Here is a 17,954-nt window from a genome sequence, read left to right on the forward strand (position 1 = left end):
CATCGATGAGAGAGAAACATCGACCAGCTGCCTCCTGCACACTCTCTACTGGGGATGTGCCCGCAACCAAGGTACATGCCCTTGACCAGAATCGAACCTGGGACCTCTCAGTCCACAGGCCGATGCTCTATCCACTGAGCCAAACCAGTTAAGGCCAAATAGGCAAGTTTCAGAAAAGCAAGTCCAAATAGCAAAAAATGTTAAAGGGACCAACACTCTTAGTAGGGAAATGCAAATTAAGGTGATAATGAAGAATCTCTTTATATGATCATTAAAAGAGCAGAAGATGAATGTGCTGACACTAATATGAAGGTCTTTTTTGGAAAGCATGCTGTTGTCTGTTAAAACTGTACCCCTTCCTGGCTATTGTGTCTCAGTGGATAGAGCATCAGCCAGGGCACTGAAGGGTGGCAAGTTCAATTCCCAGACAAGGGCACAAACTTGGATTGCAGGTTCACCCTAGGTCAGGACTCATGTGGAATTGTTGTGTCTCTCACACTGATGTTTCTCTCTCTCTCTCTCTCTCTCTCTCTCTCTCTCTCTCTCTCTCTCTCTCCCCCTCACTCCCTCCCTGAAAAAATATCTTCAGGTGAGGATTATTTTTTAAAAAGTATATCTCTTTCAAGGAAAATAAACCATTTCAATGCAGCAATCCCTCTCTGGGGAATCTGCCCCCAAAGTAGTGCATGTGATTATATAAGGTAATGTGTTGTCTTCTGCATTTATAGGGCACATGTCTGGTTGTGGGCTTGATGCCCAGTAGGGACATGCAGGAGGCAGCCAATCAATGATTCTCATCAAATTGATGTTTCTATCTTTCTCTCCCTCTCCCTTCCTCTCTCTGAAATCAATATATATTTTTTATTATTTTTTTAAAATATGTGAGTGGTTGTCAAACCAGTGTGGCTCAGAGGTTGAGTGTCAACCTGTGAACCAGAAGGTCACCGTTTGATTTCCCGTCAGGGCACATACCTGGGTTGTGGGCTCCATCCCCAGTCGGGGACGTGCAGGAGGCAGCCGATCAATGAGTCTCTCATCATTGATGTTTCTGTCTCCCTATCTCCCTTCCTGTCTGAAATCAATAAAAATATATTAAAAAGGTATATTGTGGCCCTAGCTGGTTTGGCTCAGTGGATAGAGCATCGAACTATGGACCGAAGGGTCCCGGGTTTGATTCAGGTCAAGGACATATATATACCTTGGCTGTAGGCTCCTCCCCAGCCTTGGCCCTGGTCAGGGCTCGTGCAGGAGGCAACTAATCAATGTGTTTCTCTCACATTGATATTTCTCTCTGTCTTTCCCTCTCTCTTCCACTCTCTCTAAACATCAATGGAAAAGTATCCTCGGGTGAGGATTAAAAAAACAAACAAACAAAAAGATATATGTGTGAATGGTTCAACAAATTGAAATATTCATAACCTGGAATTAGGCAGCCTTGAAAAGCTGTTAACCCCATACCACCTGACCTAGAAGGACTAATGTGCTGGGGTTTTGTTTGTTTGTTTTTGGTTTTAAAGCAGAATTCATTTTTTAAAAAATCCTTACCTGAAGATACGTTTTTATTGATTTGAGAGAGAGAGAGAAACATTGATATGAGAAGCATCAGTTTGTTTTATCCCGTACATGGCCTGACCCAGGACCCAACCCACATTCTAGGCATGTGCCCTGACCAGGTATCAAATCCGCAACCTTTTGGTGTATGGGATGAGATTCCAACCAACTGACCTACCCAGCCAGGCTGTGGTGGGTTTTTTTGTTTAATATTATTTTTTGCCCTAGCCAGTTTGACTCAGTGGATAGAATGTCGGCCTGTAGACCGAAGGGTCCCAGGTTTGATTCCCATCAAGGGTACATGCCTGAGTTTTAGGCTCAATCCCTAGTAGGGTGTGTGTGTGCAGGAGGCAGCCGATCAGTGATTCTCTCTCATCATTGATGTTTCTATTTCTCCCTCTCCCTCTGAAATCAATAAAAACATATCTTAAATAAATAAATACATAAATAAAATGTGTCACTTTGACATAGGATTATTTTTAAAATTTTATTTTTTTAATCCTCAAGCAAGGATATTTTCCCATTGATTTTTTCAGAGAGTGGAAGAGAGAGGGAAAGACAGAAATATGGATGTGAAAGAAACACATCGATTGGTTGCCTCCTGCATGAGCCTGGATCAGGGCCCGGTCAGGGGTGGAGCCTACAACCAAGGTACGTGCCCTTGACTGGAATCAAACCTAGTACCCCACAGTCTTCAGGTCAACGCTCTATCCACTGAGCCAAACTGGCTAGGGCTGTTTTGTTTTTAAATGAGAAAAGAAGCAGGTAAATATACTAGATTACATGATTTTCTTTTTGTAAAACAAACCTCATATATATGTGTGTATGTTTGCATATGGTTATATGATTATAGAGAAAGCTATGGAAGGATACCCAGCACACGTTATCAGTGATAATGCTGGAGAGGGAAACAGGAACCTGAAAGTTATCCAATACGTTTTTAATGACCCAATATGTTTTCAAAATGTGCTTCATGCTCTAAAAATGTAAGGCATGCCCTGTTGCTTACATGTTGCTCAGTGATTGAGCGTCAACCTATGAATGGGAGGTCACAGTTCGATTCCGGTCAAGGGCACATGCCTGGGTTTCAGGCTCCATTCCCAGGAGGGGTCATGTAGGAGGCAATCGATCAATGATCATCGATGTTTCTAGCTCTCTCTCCCTCTCCATTCCTCTCTGAAATTAATTAAAACATTTTTTAGAAACTTAAACACACCTACCATATAATCCAGTCCTTCCATTCCATAATATTGTCGATGTAAACATGTCCAAACCAGTATGAGAGTTTGAGTTTTTTTTGAGCCAAATTGACAACGTATTGTATAAAAAAGGTGCTCCCTTGAGGGTGGTCACACCTCTGAGGGGTCTGCGGATTACCTCTAGCATTTCAGGGTGTGTTACCCTAAATGCACAAGAACAGTGGACAGGGCTGGCTTATGACCTGGGGGGTGACTGCCCACCATGACCTGCCCGATTAGAATTTATGATCAGATCGCCCTGTGGGGTTACTTTCCGTTAGATTTAGTGCAGTGCCCCTATTCTGTCCATAGCCACACGCAATCAGGTACATGAATGTTGAGAGCTGCTTTATTTGTAACAATCCTAGCCTGGAAACCACCCAAATGTTCACCAGGTGACTAGCTAAACAGACTGGTATATCCCCATACAGTGGAATACTACTTAGCAATAAAAAGGAATGGCTATTAATTAATACATGCAGCAACATGGATGAAACTCAAAATAATTGTACTTAGTGAAAGAAGCCAGAGAGGAACATGGTACATAGTGTATGATTCTATGTATATAAATTCCGAAAAATTCAAATCCATCTCTATTGACAGCAAGCAGACCAGTGGTTAGTCAGGGATGGGGAGGTGAAGAGCAGGAGGGTGTGACTACAAGGAGGCCGAGGAAGCTTTTGGGGGTGATGGAGATGTTTATCTTGGTTGTGGTAATGGTTTCATGGGTGTGGTATATTTGTGTTGAAGTCATCAAACAGTACATTTTAATATTTGCAGTTTATTGTATGCCGATTATTCCTCCATCAAGCTGTTTTTTAAAGGACACAATAGGAGGAAGCAATTACTGGGAAAGATCTGCCCACAATTTCATCATCTCCACTTGAGGTCCTTATCTAGGGAAGGATTATCTTGGCTTTTGTTTTCATTTTTTAAACCATTATAGGGCTTTAATTTTTGTGTGATTACTTTAAAACATTTCAACCTAATCTTTTATTACATAGGATTTGATACATACAAAAGGATGTGTGCGCCTTAGGTGAGCTAGAAACGGAGTTATAAATGGAGCACCGTGAAGCTACCACCCAGCCTGAGCGCCAAGATATCACCAATACCTTCTACAAACTCCTGGGGTCCTCTTACCCACCCTCGCACCCCTCACAGGGATCAGCATTTTGCATTTTGTGCTTTTTCTTCTTCTGACCTCCTAGTGGAGTTTTATTACATGTGTATCACCAAACAATACATAGTGTAGTTTTACTGTAATACTGTATGTAGTTCTATGCAATTTGTTGTTTTAATACATCTCTAAGACGCACCTGTGTTGTTGCATTTTGTGTACGAGGGTGTTTTCAATACTCCTGACAGCCCTGCAGGCAGGCTTAGGTCTGATACACCCAGGAAGACATGGCTCAGCAAGCTCACCCAGCCCAGGGGCCCGACTCCAGGGCCCTCTTCACAACACGCTCATTCCTTCCCGAGGAAGGCATGCGCCAGGCAGTGGCCAGGTGCTGGGCGTGGCTCAGTGAGCGTTGTCACCTCTCCTCTTGACCCTCACTAGGCTGGTGTATGGGCCGGCTACCTGGACGCCTGGGCCGCCCACACCTCTGCACTCACCCGTGGAATGGCTGAGAGGCGGATCCGACCCATCCCAGAGGCTCCTGCCCAGGGAGGGCACCCTGCCGCGCCACTCCAGGGATTTGTCCTCATGGACACTTGGCGATGCCAGTGGCATTTGGCATATTTATTGCAGCATCGTTTTTAATTCCAAAATAATAGAAACAAATTCCCATCAGTGGGGATCTAATTACAGTAAATTAACACGTTATGGGAAACCTCTATAATGGAATACCACTGTCTATTAAAAAAGGGGGGGGAGAGGGGAAGGCACTGATCATGGAAAGCTCTCCCCCTCTGTCTGATCAAGGACAGATTTTATTTATTTTAAGTATTTTTATTGATTTTTAGAAAGTAGAGGGAGCGAGAAATGCCCTGACTGGGAATGGAACCTGTAGTGCGTGAGAGAACACCCACCCGGCCGAGCACCAGCCCAGGGCACCAGGCAGATGTCGGCGGGCGGGCGGTGCGAGCAGTGGCGGTGCTGCTGTGGTGTTACGGGGAGGAGGCTGAGCTGGCTACAGTTTTAGTCTTTCAGCGCATATTTCCTGGCTTCTTGATCTTTCTCTGGCTTGTGGCCAGCCTTTGCCATCAGCAGATGTTTTATCAGAGTGCTAGCTTTTCCCAGACCCCCTCCTTGGCACATTAGACTCCGAGAGTCCCCAACCACCTCCCCTTTTCAGACCAGGCTGGCAGCCCAGGACTGGGGAGACCTGCCATGAGGTGGTACTGTCTGCCGCTTGGTGCTCCGGGGGCAGATCCGTCCTCCCTGGGTACCTGAGGTCAGGAGCCTCTGCTGACAGGGCTCTCACCTCCACTACTGGCTCCTCAGCTAACCCTCCACCTCCACCAGGAAATCTAGGAAATGGAAAGTCAGGAAGCACAGCCCTCTCACCCCCATTCGGCCTGAGATGCTCTCCACGCGGGGCAGCCTCACCTTCTGAACTCGCCCCTTTGGCGATCAGAGAACACAGGTGAGTGCGCCCAGTGCACAGGGCTGACTCCCCATTTCAGCTGAGAAACCCAGTCACTAGGAGTCAGAGCAGCGGGGGCTCTGCTGGAGTGTGGACAGGGGGACACTATGACAGCCATGGGATTGCCTGGGGCCCCTGCCAAGGGCTGTAGGGACTTGGCTGCTACGGGCTCTTCACATAAGCTGCCATCTACCCACCACTCACTCATCAAGTACCTCCCAACAGCCCACCAGGTGTAGAGAAGTTCTTAAACACTTGCCTTCAATATCAGAAGGGACATGGTGGGGCCAAACTCCAGCTCTTCTCCCAGAGCCAGGGCCCCCCACCCGCTGCAGCCCTGGTTCTGCCTTGCACCACCCTCCTGCAAGGCCAGCTACCATCCTTCCTCTTGGCTGCACTGGCCCAAAGGCTCTGGTCAGCCTGAGGCAACAGGAGGCTCCCAGGGTAGGGAGCCCTTAAGAGGGAAATGGGGGAGAAGGACAATGCAAAGCACGAGGTCAGCCATGGGTGGTGGGTGTGCCCTCGAGATGCAGACTCCAGCAAGGACAGCCCCTTCATGGGGGCTGGTCCCCAGTTGGTGGTGGCCCCTCTGTGAGCCCAGGGCCTGGCACTGAGAAGGCCCTCTGGCAATACTTGTTAATGGACACTGGCTAATCTCACCAAAGTCTGGCTTGATGATGGTGCCCACACGCCGTCGGTCTGGCCTGACCAAGCACACGATACCCAGGCAACAGGTGGGAGGCAGGGAGGCAGCCCCAGGCCTGGGCAGGAAATGCAGGTCACGGCAGGCTGGCTCCATAGGCCTCCCCGGGGCTGGGTGGAGCAGCCCTCGGCTGGCCCCTCCCGGCCCCTGGCTGCCTGGTGAGAGCCTACATGGGGCAGGGCTGCCCGGATGAGAGTCACACTGCAAAGGTCACACTGCAGAGCTGAGGGCTCATCCTGAGCAAGGGAGCCCAGAGAGACAGTGCCCGAGAGGCCCGGTGGGAACACTGGCCTCCCCGTCACTGATGCCTGCACCCCCATGAGGGAGCCACCACAACACTGGCGGCCTGCCCTTCCATGGTGCACCCCCAGCACCTGGTGCCACAGAAAGACGTGCTGGAGGGAGGGAGGAGGAGGAGGGAAGTGAGGCCATGGCTTAGGTCCCCCTGACCCACAAGGACCAGTGGAATAAAGTCAAACCAGCTTTAATACCAATATAGTTCTCTCTTTTAAATATTATGTTCCCAGGACAGGGGGCAGGGGCAGGCTCTTGGCAGGAAGAATGGAAAGGAAATGTGGAACAACATGGAATGGATCGTCCAGGGCCTGCCCCCACCCGACCCAGGGCCTCTGCCACAGGCACTAGGACCTGGGCTGCTGGGGGGGTGGAGGGGCGGGGAGGTGACAGCAGCTTCCTCTGGTCCAGTTATTGCAGGGGTGCGGGAGGGGTGCTCCTCCCCTCCGCAGCCCCCAAACTTCTCAGGATTACTTCTGCCCTTCAGCCCAGCAGAGCTGGGGGCCTGGGCTCCGCTGACCTCGGAGGGGCCCCTCTGTCTAATGGACTGCAGCTAAGGCACGGGGGGCGGTGCCACTGGCTAGGCCTGCACTGCTCAGTAGCTGCTCTGATGGCCGGTGAGGATGTAGAGGTTGCTGTGAGCCCCCGGGTTGTCGGTGGGAATGCTCTCCAGGATGATGTCCCTGGAGGCGAGAGAAGCGGAGGTGAGCCGGGCAGAGGACCCGTGGGCACGGCCACCTGGCCGCAGGGGCCTCTGAATGGAGGCCAAGCGCCGTGTCCTACCTGTGGGCCCCAAGCACTCGGAAGACCCTCGTCTCGTCTGTGATCTCCTGGGTCACCTGGGAAGAAAAGGGCCACTGAGGCCACTCCGGCGGGTCCTCTCCGAAGAGGTGGACACAACTGGGTCAAGGGCAGCCAGGTTCGGTTCCTGAGTCCCACTCACCTCGTTGGTGTCCAGGCTGCGGCCTTGCATTCCGTGGCTCCAGAAGGCCAGCACGCTGTCCTGCAGACACACTGGGAGGGGCCGGGCTGCCATCAGCCCTGGGCCTGCCCTGAAGGTGGGGGCTTCCCCGGGCAGAGGGGTCCTCGAGGACCGCAGGTGACCAGGACGACCCTTATGAGGGGCTAGGGGACCTGACTCCTTGCCCTGCTGCGGGCTGAAAGGCCTGGGGTACTCCAGCCCCCACCCTGTCTGGCTCACTCACCCACAGTCTCAATGGGGAAGTCAAAGGTCAGCACAGGAGCCAGTGTGGCCGTAGGCTCACCCAGCAGGTTGACAATCCTCACGCAGCCTGCACCGGGAGAGGGCAGGTGGGCGGGGCTGGGGTGGCTCCCTTCTGGGGAGGGGACCCAGTTGGCCTCCCTCACCACCCGCCTCCCCTGTCCGAAGCCCTAACCCCAGGGCACTCACGGTCAAAGCAGACGAGAACTGTGTCCCTGTCCACCTGGACCACCTGCTGGGCCGAGCCTGGGAGCCCCTCTATAGGCAGAGAAGGGAGACATGAGCCACCAACCCTGCCGTGGCCCCAAGAGGAGGACATGGGGGACAGTCTCAGGCAGCCCTGGGCCACAAGTGCATTTCATTCGTACAGCCTGGGAGGTCAGGATGCCTAACCTCCCTGCACAGCTGGGGAACTGCGGCTCAGAGGCAGTGGGGAGCCCGGGGAGCGGGGAGGGTGGGCTCCGGAGTCAGGAGAACCAGGCTCTGGGACTCAGTTGCTGTGTGACCTTGAATCTCTGAGCCTCGGTCTCCTCATCCGTAACACAGGCATGAAGATGCCAACCTTGCAGGGCCGTTGTGGGGATCGAGAATGAAATCCTGTGCGTTAGACCCCTGGCTCGGAGCCTGGGACACAGCAGGGCCTCCGTTCAGGGCACCTTCCTCCTCCTCTGCCCACCGCCACCCACTCTGCTCCCAGGAGCTGCCCCACACCACGTGTCCTGCTTCCTTGCTCAGAACGGAGCCTCTGAGCCGACTTGCCCGGCTGGTCTGTGCCTGCGGCGCCGGCAGCGTCGGTCAGTTTTTTCTTAGCTGCCAAGCCCTTTGGTCTAAGGCAGCGATTCTCAACCTGTGGGTCGCGACCCCTTTGGCGGTCGAACGACCCTTTCACAGGGGTCGCCTAAGACCATCCTGCATATCAGATATTTACATGATGATTCATCACAGTAGCAACATGACAGTTATGAAGTAGCAACGAAAATAATGTTATGGTTGGGTCACAACATGAGGAGCTGTATTTAAAGGGCCAGAAGGTTGAGAACCACTGGTAAGGACATCCTTTAGGGAGCCCAGCTGCAGGGAGGCTGGGCGCTCAGGACCCTCAGGTTTCCGTGGACACACACACACACACACACACCCCCGCCCAGCCCTCCCGCTTACCAGGTGGTATGAGCACATCAGGTGTCAGGCCGGCCTCCAGGGGCAGCACGTGGAACAGGACACGGCAGCCAGGCCCCTCAGGGCCCTCGGCCCCCACACACACCTGCGGCAGCTCCTTCCCATCCAGGACCAGCGGCTCCAGCATCCCTGCTGGGCTGGGCAAGGGGCTGGAGAAGTTCTGGGGGCAGCAAGGGTGCTCGGGTCTTCATTTCTTCCCCAAGCCGCCCTGTCCCCTGCCGGAGGGTCCCCTTGGCCTCCCCCTCCTCATCCTGTCTCCCCACCCCCCCGCCCCACACCTTCAGCAGCAGGAACTTCTGTAGCGGCTCGTACCACTGCAGCAGGAGCAGGCTGGCGGGCAGGGCGGCCAGCAGGAAGGTGCTGCTCGTGTAGGGGTTCCGCACTGTAAGAGGGGCAGGCGGTGGGCATGGCTGGGCCCGCACCCAAGCCCCTCCCTGGTCCGTCCAGCCCAGCTCTTACCCACACGACACTGCAGGCAGCCTTTGGTGTCAGGAATCTTGGTGGACAGGGCAAAGCGCCTGGAGGGGTGACAACCAGAGCACACATCATACATAGGTGAGGCCCGACAGAGCCCCGAGAGGTGGGTACTGTCACCTTCTCTGCCTTACAGGGAAGAGACTCAGGCTCAGAGAGGCACAGCGACTTGCTGTGAACCACAGCTGTGAGAGGCAGGGGGCGGAAGCCGGTCTCATGGCTGCAGCACCCACCTCTACAGCCTGGAGTGTCCGTCCAGTCCAGGGGTTCAGATCTCAGGATTACCTCTAACTGTGTGACTCTGAGCAAGTCACCGCCTCCCCATGCCTCGATTCCCTCATCTGTAGAATGGGATGACGGGCCACCCTCCTCGTAGGGTCCCAGTGAGGATTCCATGGGTTCACACAGCAGAGCCTGGCCTATCTCGTGCACTCACACAGGGCTAGCTGTTATCACCCCGTGTTACTACTTTCCCACCTATTTCCAATCACTGGAAACGGAGAAATGAACGAAGAGATGATGCAGCTCCAGCTCCACTAGGCAGCCAGTGCTCACATCCCATCCCGGCCCCACAGGACCCGGGTCATGGATGAGCCAACGGGCCCAGCGATGAAGACTGGCAGGAAAAGGCAAAAGGCCTGCCCCCAGCTGTTTTCGCCGAGTCCACGGCCCTGGGCGGCCAGTGCTGGCTCACCTTGGTGCCCGGGAAGAAGCGGGGTCCTTGCCTTGGTTCCTGTCTGTCCCCTAAGCCCCTAAGGGACTTGCTGAGCCTGTATCTTTCTCTGGGGAACAGGGCTACACATCAGCAGTGCTGCCACCACCTCGCAGGGACCCCAGCCCTGTCTGCCCTCTGCCAGGATGTGGGCCCCGCCGAGGAAGCCAACGCCTGCCTGCCTGTCTGTCTTTCTCTGCCTGTCTGTCTGTCTTTCTCTGCCCCTGTCCTCACTCCTCTCTCTCCCCTTGTTCCTCCCACTCTCTTCCCCAACTGGCCTTCAGCAGATGTTTCTGTGTTTGATTTTTTCCTCCAAAGCCATTCTGGTTCTCCGCTCTTTACATGTGAAATGGACGCTGGGACTCTGTGATGTCCCAAACACACACCCCAAGCTGCCTGTGACACGGGCTCTCATGGGCCTGTTTCCTGTAGGTCCTGGGCCAAAGCAAAGACTGGCTTGGGGACTGAGCTCAGGAAGCCCCGAGGCCGGGGCTGCAGATGTGGTCCTGGCGTGAGTCCGCTGCAGGCAGGGCATCTCCCCAGCTGTGGAGCCACTGGCCTGGCCTCCCCGCCTGGCCCACAGGCGTCCACCACCACCTGGTCACAACAACAGCTACGCCCACAGCCCGGCCACCCCCTCGAGCCTCCACCTCGCTCAGCCAACAGCTGACAGGTCCCGCTTGCATGTCTCAAACTCAGTGTGACACATGGAGCTCTGCTCCACCCACAGCTGCTGACAGCTCCATCCTTCCGTTGCCCAGCCAGGAACCTTGCCTCCTCTTTCTCTTCCATCCACCAACTGTCAGGAAATCCCGTTGGTTCAACTTTCAAATTAAAGCCAGAATCCGACCGTTTATCACGTCTTTCCCTGCTCCCCCAACCCAAGCCGCCATCTCCCATCTGATTCTTTCAACCGCCTCCTGACAGGTCTCCTGCTTCCACCCTCATCCCCTCCGGTCTATTCTCAACACAACAGCTGGAGTGATTCCGTGAAGACTCGGCGCACACAGCTCCGCAGCGGCCCTCGGGCAGCTCTGAGTCAAAGCCAAGGGCCTCACTGTGGCCACAGGGCCCTTCTAGGTCATCTCCCTCTGACATACAGAGGGGTCCTTCTAAAATGCTCACAGCACTGCTGCCAGTTGGACAGAGCTCAGACCCTGGGCCTGGCATCGAAGGGAGCTCCGCCCCCTGCCACCTGTGCAGCTCCCTCTCAGGCCACTCCACCTGCCTCCCAAAGGCCCAACACCTCACACCTCCGGGCCGACCGCATTCGAACTTGCTCTTCCCTCTGCAGGGAAGACCTCTGTGCACTTCCAAACGCCATGAGCTCACCTGCCCTCTCTGAGGCCTCCGGGCCCCTCCCGGCCTCCCCACCCCCACCCCCACCCCCAGTTCAGCTCAATGCCAGGTACTGAGTCCCAAGGACTGACTCATTTGATCGTAGTCTCCAAGCCCCGCCTGAGACCTAGTCCTAGCGCGTACTAAGTGCTCAGTAAACGTTTGCCCCACGTCCTAAGAACCACAGCTCCCACACTGCAAAGCAATTTCACATCCACTACTTCCTTCTTGCCTGCCAACAGGCCTGGGGTCAGGGGAGGGGAGGCTCTCAATGCACTGACAGATGAGGAAACGGGCTCAGAGAGGCAAAGTGACAGGTCTAAGATCACAGCAGGTCTGAGATCTAAGGTCCCAGGGACAAGCACGGCTAGAGTCCAACTCTGGCTCTGCCCCTCTGCCTCCCCGCTACGCCCCTCTCCCCTGCACCCCTGGGGTCCCCAACCTGGGGATGATGCGCTGGGTGAGGCGGTTGGTGGGGATGGAGAGGGGAACCTGCTGCTGCAGTCGCCGCTGCTCAAACAGGCCCGGGAGGTCGTGGGACCAGATGTGTGCGGATTTCCCTGCCAAGGAGAGAGGGGGGCTCAGAGCGCTGGCGGGCAGGGTGCCCCCCTGTCTCCCCCACCCTCCGCCTGCTCCAATGTGTACCTGAGAGTGACAGCAGCACATTATTCACACAGTAGAGCCAGGCGCAGCGGTGTGAGATCAGCTGCAGGCCACAGAGCGACAGATGGACAGGCGGTCAGCACCCCAGGCCCCCCAGGCCCTCCGCCCTCCGCAGCCAGCCGGGCCTCACCTTCTCCAGTGTGTCCTCGTGCAGTTCATGCAGGTTGAGGGTGTAGATGCCTTCCTCGGCCCCCACCACCAGGAACTGATCTGCAGTTTGAGTGCAGGGTCAGAGGTCAGTCGGGAGCCCTGGCCCAAGCTGGGGATTCCCTGGCTCCTGCTTCCTGCCCGCCCCCGGCCTACCCCGGGTGCCAGGGTGAATCCAGGTGACAGCAGCATGGATCCGCAGGGGGCAGCCATTGAAGACCTTGGAGAAGCAGGCACCCATCTGGGGGAGGCAAGAGGCTGGTAAGGAAGCTCCGGGTGGTGGGCGGTGGGGCTGCGGGCGGCGGGCGGACACTTACGTGCACCTTGGGGGTCGGGGGCAGCCCATGGCAAGACGATCTCTGGGAGGGAAGGCGGAGTCAGGACGATGTGCCCCCGTGGCCTCCCATCTCCCCAGTCCCTCTGCGGCCCCCTCACCTCAGGATCCTCCTGGTGCTTCATGGTGGCCCAGGCAGTGGGGAGAGGCGGGGGGCTATCCGAGCCTGAGAGAGGTCGGGGTGGGGTTCCTGCAAGCACAGACCCAGGGTACATTCCAGGCCCAGCCTCCCCACCAGGCCCTCTCCTGCCCCCCACCCCCCGCCCCGGGCCTGCTTCCTGGTCCCCCGAGCCTGGGACTCACCTGGGGGGCTGGACAAAGAGTCCTCAGCTGGAGGCTCATGTGGGGCTGGCCCCAAGGGGGCCCGCTTGATGGTTCCTACGGCATCGTCTGGAGAGTCCAGCTCCTGGGGGGAGGGTCCGGGGGCCCAGCCCAGCTGTTAGCAGGTCACCTTGTAAACTGGTCCCATCCCAGCTGCACCCTCGACAGCACTGTCCCCACCCCGGCCCCAGCTTCCCTCCGCCCGCACCTGGAGTTCCAAGGCTGGCCGGATGGTCAGGCTCCTAGGCGGGCAAATCAGAGGGAAATGAGGTGTGAGCTGTGACTGGGCCCACTGTCTGCCCCTCGCCTCCAGGCCCAGCCCTCACCTTTCCTCCAGGGCCTCCTGGACTGACTGCAGCAGGCTCCTGGCAGGGAGGGGAAGGTCAGGGTGCAGCCCTCCCTGCGCCCCCGCCCACTCCGGCAGCTTCCCTCCCTCACTCACCCGCTCAGCTCCTCCTTGCCCAGCAGGGTCCACTCCTCTTCCCACTGTGGGGAAACCGAGGCAGGAAGATGGGGAGAGAGACAGAAAGGCAATGTGAGAGGGTGATCAAGAGGCTGTGGGAGAGAGAGAAGACAGACAGATGGAAAGTGAGACGGAAATAGGCGAGAGGCTTGTGAGAGAGAGAGGAAGACAATGAGAGGCAAAGAGATTGTGAAAGAGGCAGGCAAACAGCGGAGAATGAGGCAGAGACGCCAGAGAGCCGGCAGAGAGACAGACTGAGCAGGTGACGAGATGCTGATAACGAGACAGCGAGGCAGCAGAGGCAGCAGAGACGTGAGTCAGGCAGCCAGTGACAGGCAGAGATCGAGGCGGAGAGAACTGTGCTGAAAGGGAGGGATGGGGGCTCGGCCGTGTGTGGTCCCCTCGCCACATTCCAGATGACTGTCCAGAACTGGGCCCTGGAAGGAGCCCCCAGCCTCCCATGTCCCTGGGCGGGACAAACCTGCTTGGACAGCTTCCCCAGGCCCAAGGGCCAGCGATTCAAAGACCCTCTGATGAGATGCTCGCCCTCCAGCACAGCACCCAGCCCACCCCTGCACCCCCTCCCGCACAGCCAGCCTCACCGGCTCAGGTAGTGGGTCCGTTTCCTTCCTGCGTGGGGCGCCAAACTTCACCTGGTGAACTGGGGTGCCCAGTGTACGTAGATTAGGGGGGAATGAAGACTTACCCTCACACTCATATCAAATCCACTCACACAGCCAGCCGCCCAGAAAATCCACACACAGCCCCCCAAATCCACACACAGCCCCCCAGAAAATCCACACACAGCCCCCCAAATCCACACACAGCCCCCCAGAAAATCCACACACAGCCCCCAAAATCCACACACAGCCCCCCAGAAAATCCACACACAGCCCCCCAAATCCACACACAGCCCCCCAGAAAATCCACACACAGCCCCCCAAATCCACACACAGCCCCCCAGAAAATCCACACACAGCCCCCCAAATCCACACACAGCCCCCCAAATCCACACACAGCCCCTCCCCCTGACTTACACTGGATCTCTGAGGGGGTCCTCTCAGCCTGGCCGTGCTGACCCCGGGAGTGAATGGTGTCTGGAAACATGTCGTAAGTCTAAGAAGGAACACAAACAGTGGACACACACCCAGCACGCACCTCGCCCCACCTCCAATGTGCTTTACACACACACTCTGTAGATCATCATGAGATTAAACGGCACCTTCACTCCATAATTGAGAAAACCAGCACACAGAGGCAAATAACTGGCCAAAGATCACACAGAGAGCAGATGGCCAAGCGAGGGTCACGGTCAGCCTGGGTCAAGGGCGGGCACCCACCAAGGGACAGTACAGGAGGCAAGGCCAGCTCAGGGAAGATTCCTAGTGGGTGGCTCACCTGGAGGGAAGCTCCTTATGCTGGAAATATTCCAGCTAAAGGGACCTTGGCCTATGTCACCTCCGCACTCCCTACAACCAGGCCAGGCCAAGACTCCCCTCCCCAGCCCCACTCACCTCCAGGTCACAGTCCTCCAGGGAGAGGGCACCCAGGTGGGGGTCGCTGGCCTTGTCCAGCAGCTGTGTGAGGAGAGCCCGAGGGAGCTGTTGCGTTGTGAATGGGTGCTGGAGGATGGAGGGGGGCTCAGGTTGGTCTCTGGCCCCCAGGACTCTGCTTTCAAGCATTGAGCCCCTGCCCCCAGCCCCTGCCTCTCACCTGTAGAAGCTTCTCTGCTGTTGGCCTCTTCTTGGGGTTCTTGGTCAAGGCCAGCTTGAGGAAGTGGTGGAAATTCTGGGTCCTAGTGGGCACAAGAGCCCCCAGACTCAGGTCAGCCCTCAGGCAGGGCATCCTGCCAACTGCCCCCTGCTGCCACTCCAGAGGAGTCTGCTGGGCCTGCCCAGGAAAGGGCCAGCCCGAGGCCAGGGGCAGCCGGCCTGAGCAATACTGCTGTTGCGACATGGAAGCTCCTCCATCAACAACCACCGTCCACGCCAGCCATGGCCCCGAGATGCGCCCCAGGCCCCTCCCACGGATGGTCTGCAGAATACCAGAGGGCAGGGCTCTTGAGGCTGCGCCCTGGGAGCTGGCAGATGGCTCCTCTGCTCCCCTGAGGACTGACTGAAAAGGGGGGCCCAGCAAGGAACATGGGCCTCACCAGCGAGTCTTGTCCCTCAGCTTGGGCGGCTGGAAGCTGCTCTTGGACATGAGCATCAAGGCCCTATGGACAGCAAAAGGTCAGGAGCTGGGGGTCAACAGGGCCCCAGGGGTCAGGCAAGGGGCAAGTGTTCAACTGACCTCATGGGGTGCAGGTGGAACAGAGGGGGCTGCAGCTCGCCCAGCTCAATGGCTGTGATGCCCAGGGCCCAGACGTCACACAGCTCGTTGTAGCCACCTTTGCGCTCCACAGCGGCCACCTCGGGGGCCATCCTAGAGGTGGGGTCACAGATGAGATAGCCGGGTGCCCCACCTGTGGCCCCTACCGCCTCAGCCCGAGACGCAGCCTCACCAGTATGGAGTCCCAATGAAAGACCTCCTCTTAGCCACAGATGCCGTCAGCTCGCCCGACACCCCAAAGTCAGCTGCAGGGAGAGAGAGCTCCTGGAACCCGCCCTCTGGCTGCCACGCCCCACCCACCTCTAAGGCTCAGACTCAGGATGCAGCTGGCAGGTTCAGACAACAGGCAGACCAAGTTCAGCTACAGCTGCCAGGGCCGGGGCCCCCTCCTGGGAAGGGCCAACCACCTTCAATCGCTGACCAAGTGCCAGGCCACACGTTGGACTCCATGCAGACCCAACCACATCCAGCTTGTAGTAGGGAGGGAAGACTCTTCCGCTTTTCTCAATGGGGAGATTGAGGCCCAAGCTGGAAAGTGACTTGCCCAAGGACACCCAGCACTTGAACGCAGCTCCCACAGACCCTCACCCTGATCCTGTCCCCGGGGTACTGACCCAGCTTGACATCTCCCTGGAGGGTGAGGAGAAGGTTGGCGCCCTGGAGGAACGGAGAAGAGAGAATCCCATCTGGAGCTCCCGAGAGCCTCCTCCTCCCTCCTCCCTCCTCCAGTGCCCAAAGCCAGACCCCTACCTTGATATCTCTGTGGATCTTCCCCTGAGAATGCAAGTGGTGCAGCCCCTGGGGACAAAGGAGAGCCCCTGAGAGCAGCTACCCAGCAACATCCCACCTTTCCTGAGCCCTCTGAGGACTGGGCCCCCCACCCAAGCCGCTTCCTCCTCCCCTCTCCCCAAACAGGAAGTGACTGAGCCAAGAGGGAAATGGGCTGCTTCCGGCAACAGGGTTGGGGCCCCTTCTCCCAGGACCCACCGCCCCTCACGCCAGCCCTGCCTGAGGCACTCCGCCCCCCACACTGGCCAGCTGGGCTCCCTGCCCACAGCTCCTGGGCGCTGGGGTGTGAGCAGCCTTACGGGCCCAGCTACCTTCAGTGCCTCTCGGCAGACGTAGGCAATCTGCCGTTCCTCCAGGGGCCCAGTGGCTGAAAGGGAAGGGTAAGAGCTGGCATGGAGGTCTGGGGGACATGCTGACCCTCCCAGGCCACCCTCCCTCCAGGAAGCCACAGGCGTCTGGGACGCGGAGCCCAGGGAAAGGCAGTTATTTCTCTCAAGGTCACACAGCCAGCGAGGAGGAGCCTTGGGCCCCAGCTCTCCCCTCCTGCCACAGGTTGGGGGTGAGGGGGGGACGTAGACTGTGGAAGGAAAGCAGCAGCAGCAGCCCGTGCCCTGTGGGGCCGGAGTCCTGGCCCGCACCATGGTAAATCTCCTGCAGGGAGCCCCCTCCGCAGAACTCCATGCAGATCCACAGGCGGTCATTCCTGGGGGAACACAGCGCCGGTGGGCACAGGGCAGGGCCACACGGGGCCGCCGGGGGCGGGCAGGGGCAGGGGCCGCGGCCTCACCTGAGATAGCTGCCAATGTAGGCCACCACGTTGGGGTGGTGGCACTCACGCAGGATAGTGATCTCCTGCTGGAGGGAGCTGATGTCGTCCCCTGGGGAGCACAGGGCATCGGGGGTGGGGGGAGGAGCTCAGAGGCGTCGCCCTAACTCAGCGCCCTCCTCTTCCAAGGACCCCTGAGTTCTGCCTCCCTCCAGGACAGACAGGTGCCGGGGACACCACCCCCGGGGGCTGCCTCTCAGCGGCCTCCGAAGTGTCAACTCTCCGCCCCGCGCGCCGGGCTCCCTGCCCTTCCTCCCGCGCGGAGGCCCGGCCCGGCCCTCACCTGGGTCCAGCTTGACGATCTTGACCGCGGCCAGTTCGGACGTGACGGTGTCGCGGGCCTAATGGGACAGTGGGAGCAGCGGGATGAGGAGGGGGCGGGGCCGGGGGCCGGATCCGCGCAGGGCACGGAGCGGGCTACCTCCTCGCCCTCCCCCGCCCGTCCAGCCGCCGGCGCACCTTGTAGACGTCGCCGTAGGTCCCGGACCCCACGCGCTGCAGCAGCTCGAAGCGGTCCCGCGGGTCCTGCAGCGACACGTCCCGCAGCAGCGCCATGGCCCGGCGCCGGCGGGCCGGCGGGCGGGAGGACGCGAGCCGCGGAGCCGGAGCCGGAGCCGGCGCGGGGCGGCGCGGGGCGGGGCGGGGCGGGGCGGGCGCCGGTGGCTCGGAGGCCGCTGGGCGGGGCCGGGGCCTGGGGCGGGGCCAGGCAGGGGATGCCCCGCCGCCCGGCCGGGAGGAGGCGCCCGCGGGACAGGCCCTGGGCAGGAAGGGGAAGCCCCGA

General features: G+C 57.8%; 1 protein-coding gene across 1 annotated transcript; it reads right to left on the reverse strand.

Annotated features, from left to right (window-relative positions):
• Positions 1–6,551: 6,551 nt before the first annotated feature.
• MAP4K2 (mitogen-activated protein kinase kinase kinase kinase 2) lies at positions 6,552–17,741 on the reverse strand. The gene is made up of 32 exons (XM_081099788.1): positions 17,633–17,741; positions 17,457–17,514; positions 17,135–17,225; positions 16,986–17,050; positions 16,659–16,714; positions 16,309–16,356; positions 16,173–16,215; positions 15,731–15,803; positions 15,520–15,651; positions 15,380–15,442; positions 14,941–15,022; positions 14,742–14,849; positions 14,265–14,343; positions 13,830–13,888; positions 13,207–13,250; positions 13,091–13,129; positions 12,973–13,006; positions 12,747–12,849; positions 12,545–12,633; positions 12,427–12,468; positions 12,266–12,350; positions 12,093–12,172; positions 11,945–12,005; positions 11,742–11,859; positions 9,235–9,293; positions 9,054–9,157; positions 8,758–8,935; positions 7,789–7,857; positions 7,583–7,669; positions 7,321–7,391; positions 7,161–7,216; positions 6,552–7,060 (listed from the first exon to the last, which is right to left on the reverse strand). Exons 1-32 carry the CDS (start codon positions 17,726–17,728, stop codon positions 6,973–6,975), a joined length of 2,460 nt encoding a protein of 819 aa, XP_080955914.1. The 5' UTR covers positions 17,729–17,741; the 3' UTR covers positions 6,552–6,972.
• Positions 17,742–17,954: the final 213 nt, after the last annotated feature.

The sequence above is a fragment of the Myotis nattereri genome, assembly GCF_964212035.1.
Source record: "Myotis nattereri genome assembly, chromosome: 9".
In the NCBI taxonomy this organism is placed as follows: Eukaryota; Metazoa; Chordata; class Mammalia; order Chiroptera; family Vespertilionidae; genus Myotis; species Myotis nattereri.

Coding starts and splice junctions, on each gene's coding strand:
- MAP4K2 (XM_081099788.1), bottom strand. CDS start 17,728: ATGGCGCTGCTGCGGGACGTGTCGCTGCAGGACCCGCGGGACCGCTTC. Junction 12,634..12,746: donor CTCTTTGTCCAGCCCCCCAG/GTGAGTCCCAGG, acceptor CTGTGCTTGCAG/GAACCCCACCCCGACCTCTC. Junction 12,006..12,092: donor ACGAGGACACACTGGAGAAG/GTGAGGCCCGGC, acceptor TGTGGCCTGCAG/CTGATCTCACACCGCTGCGC.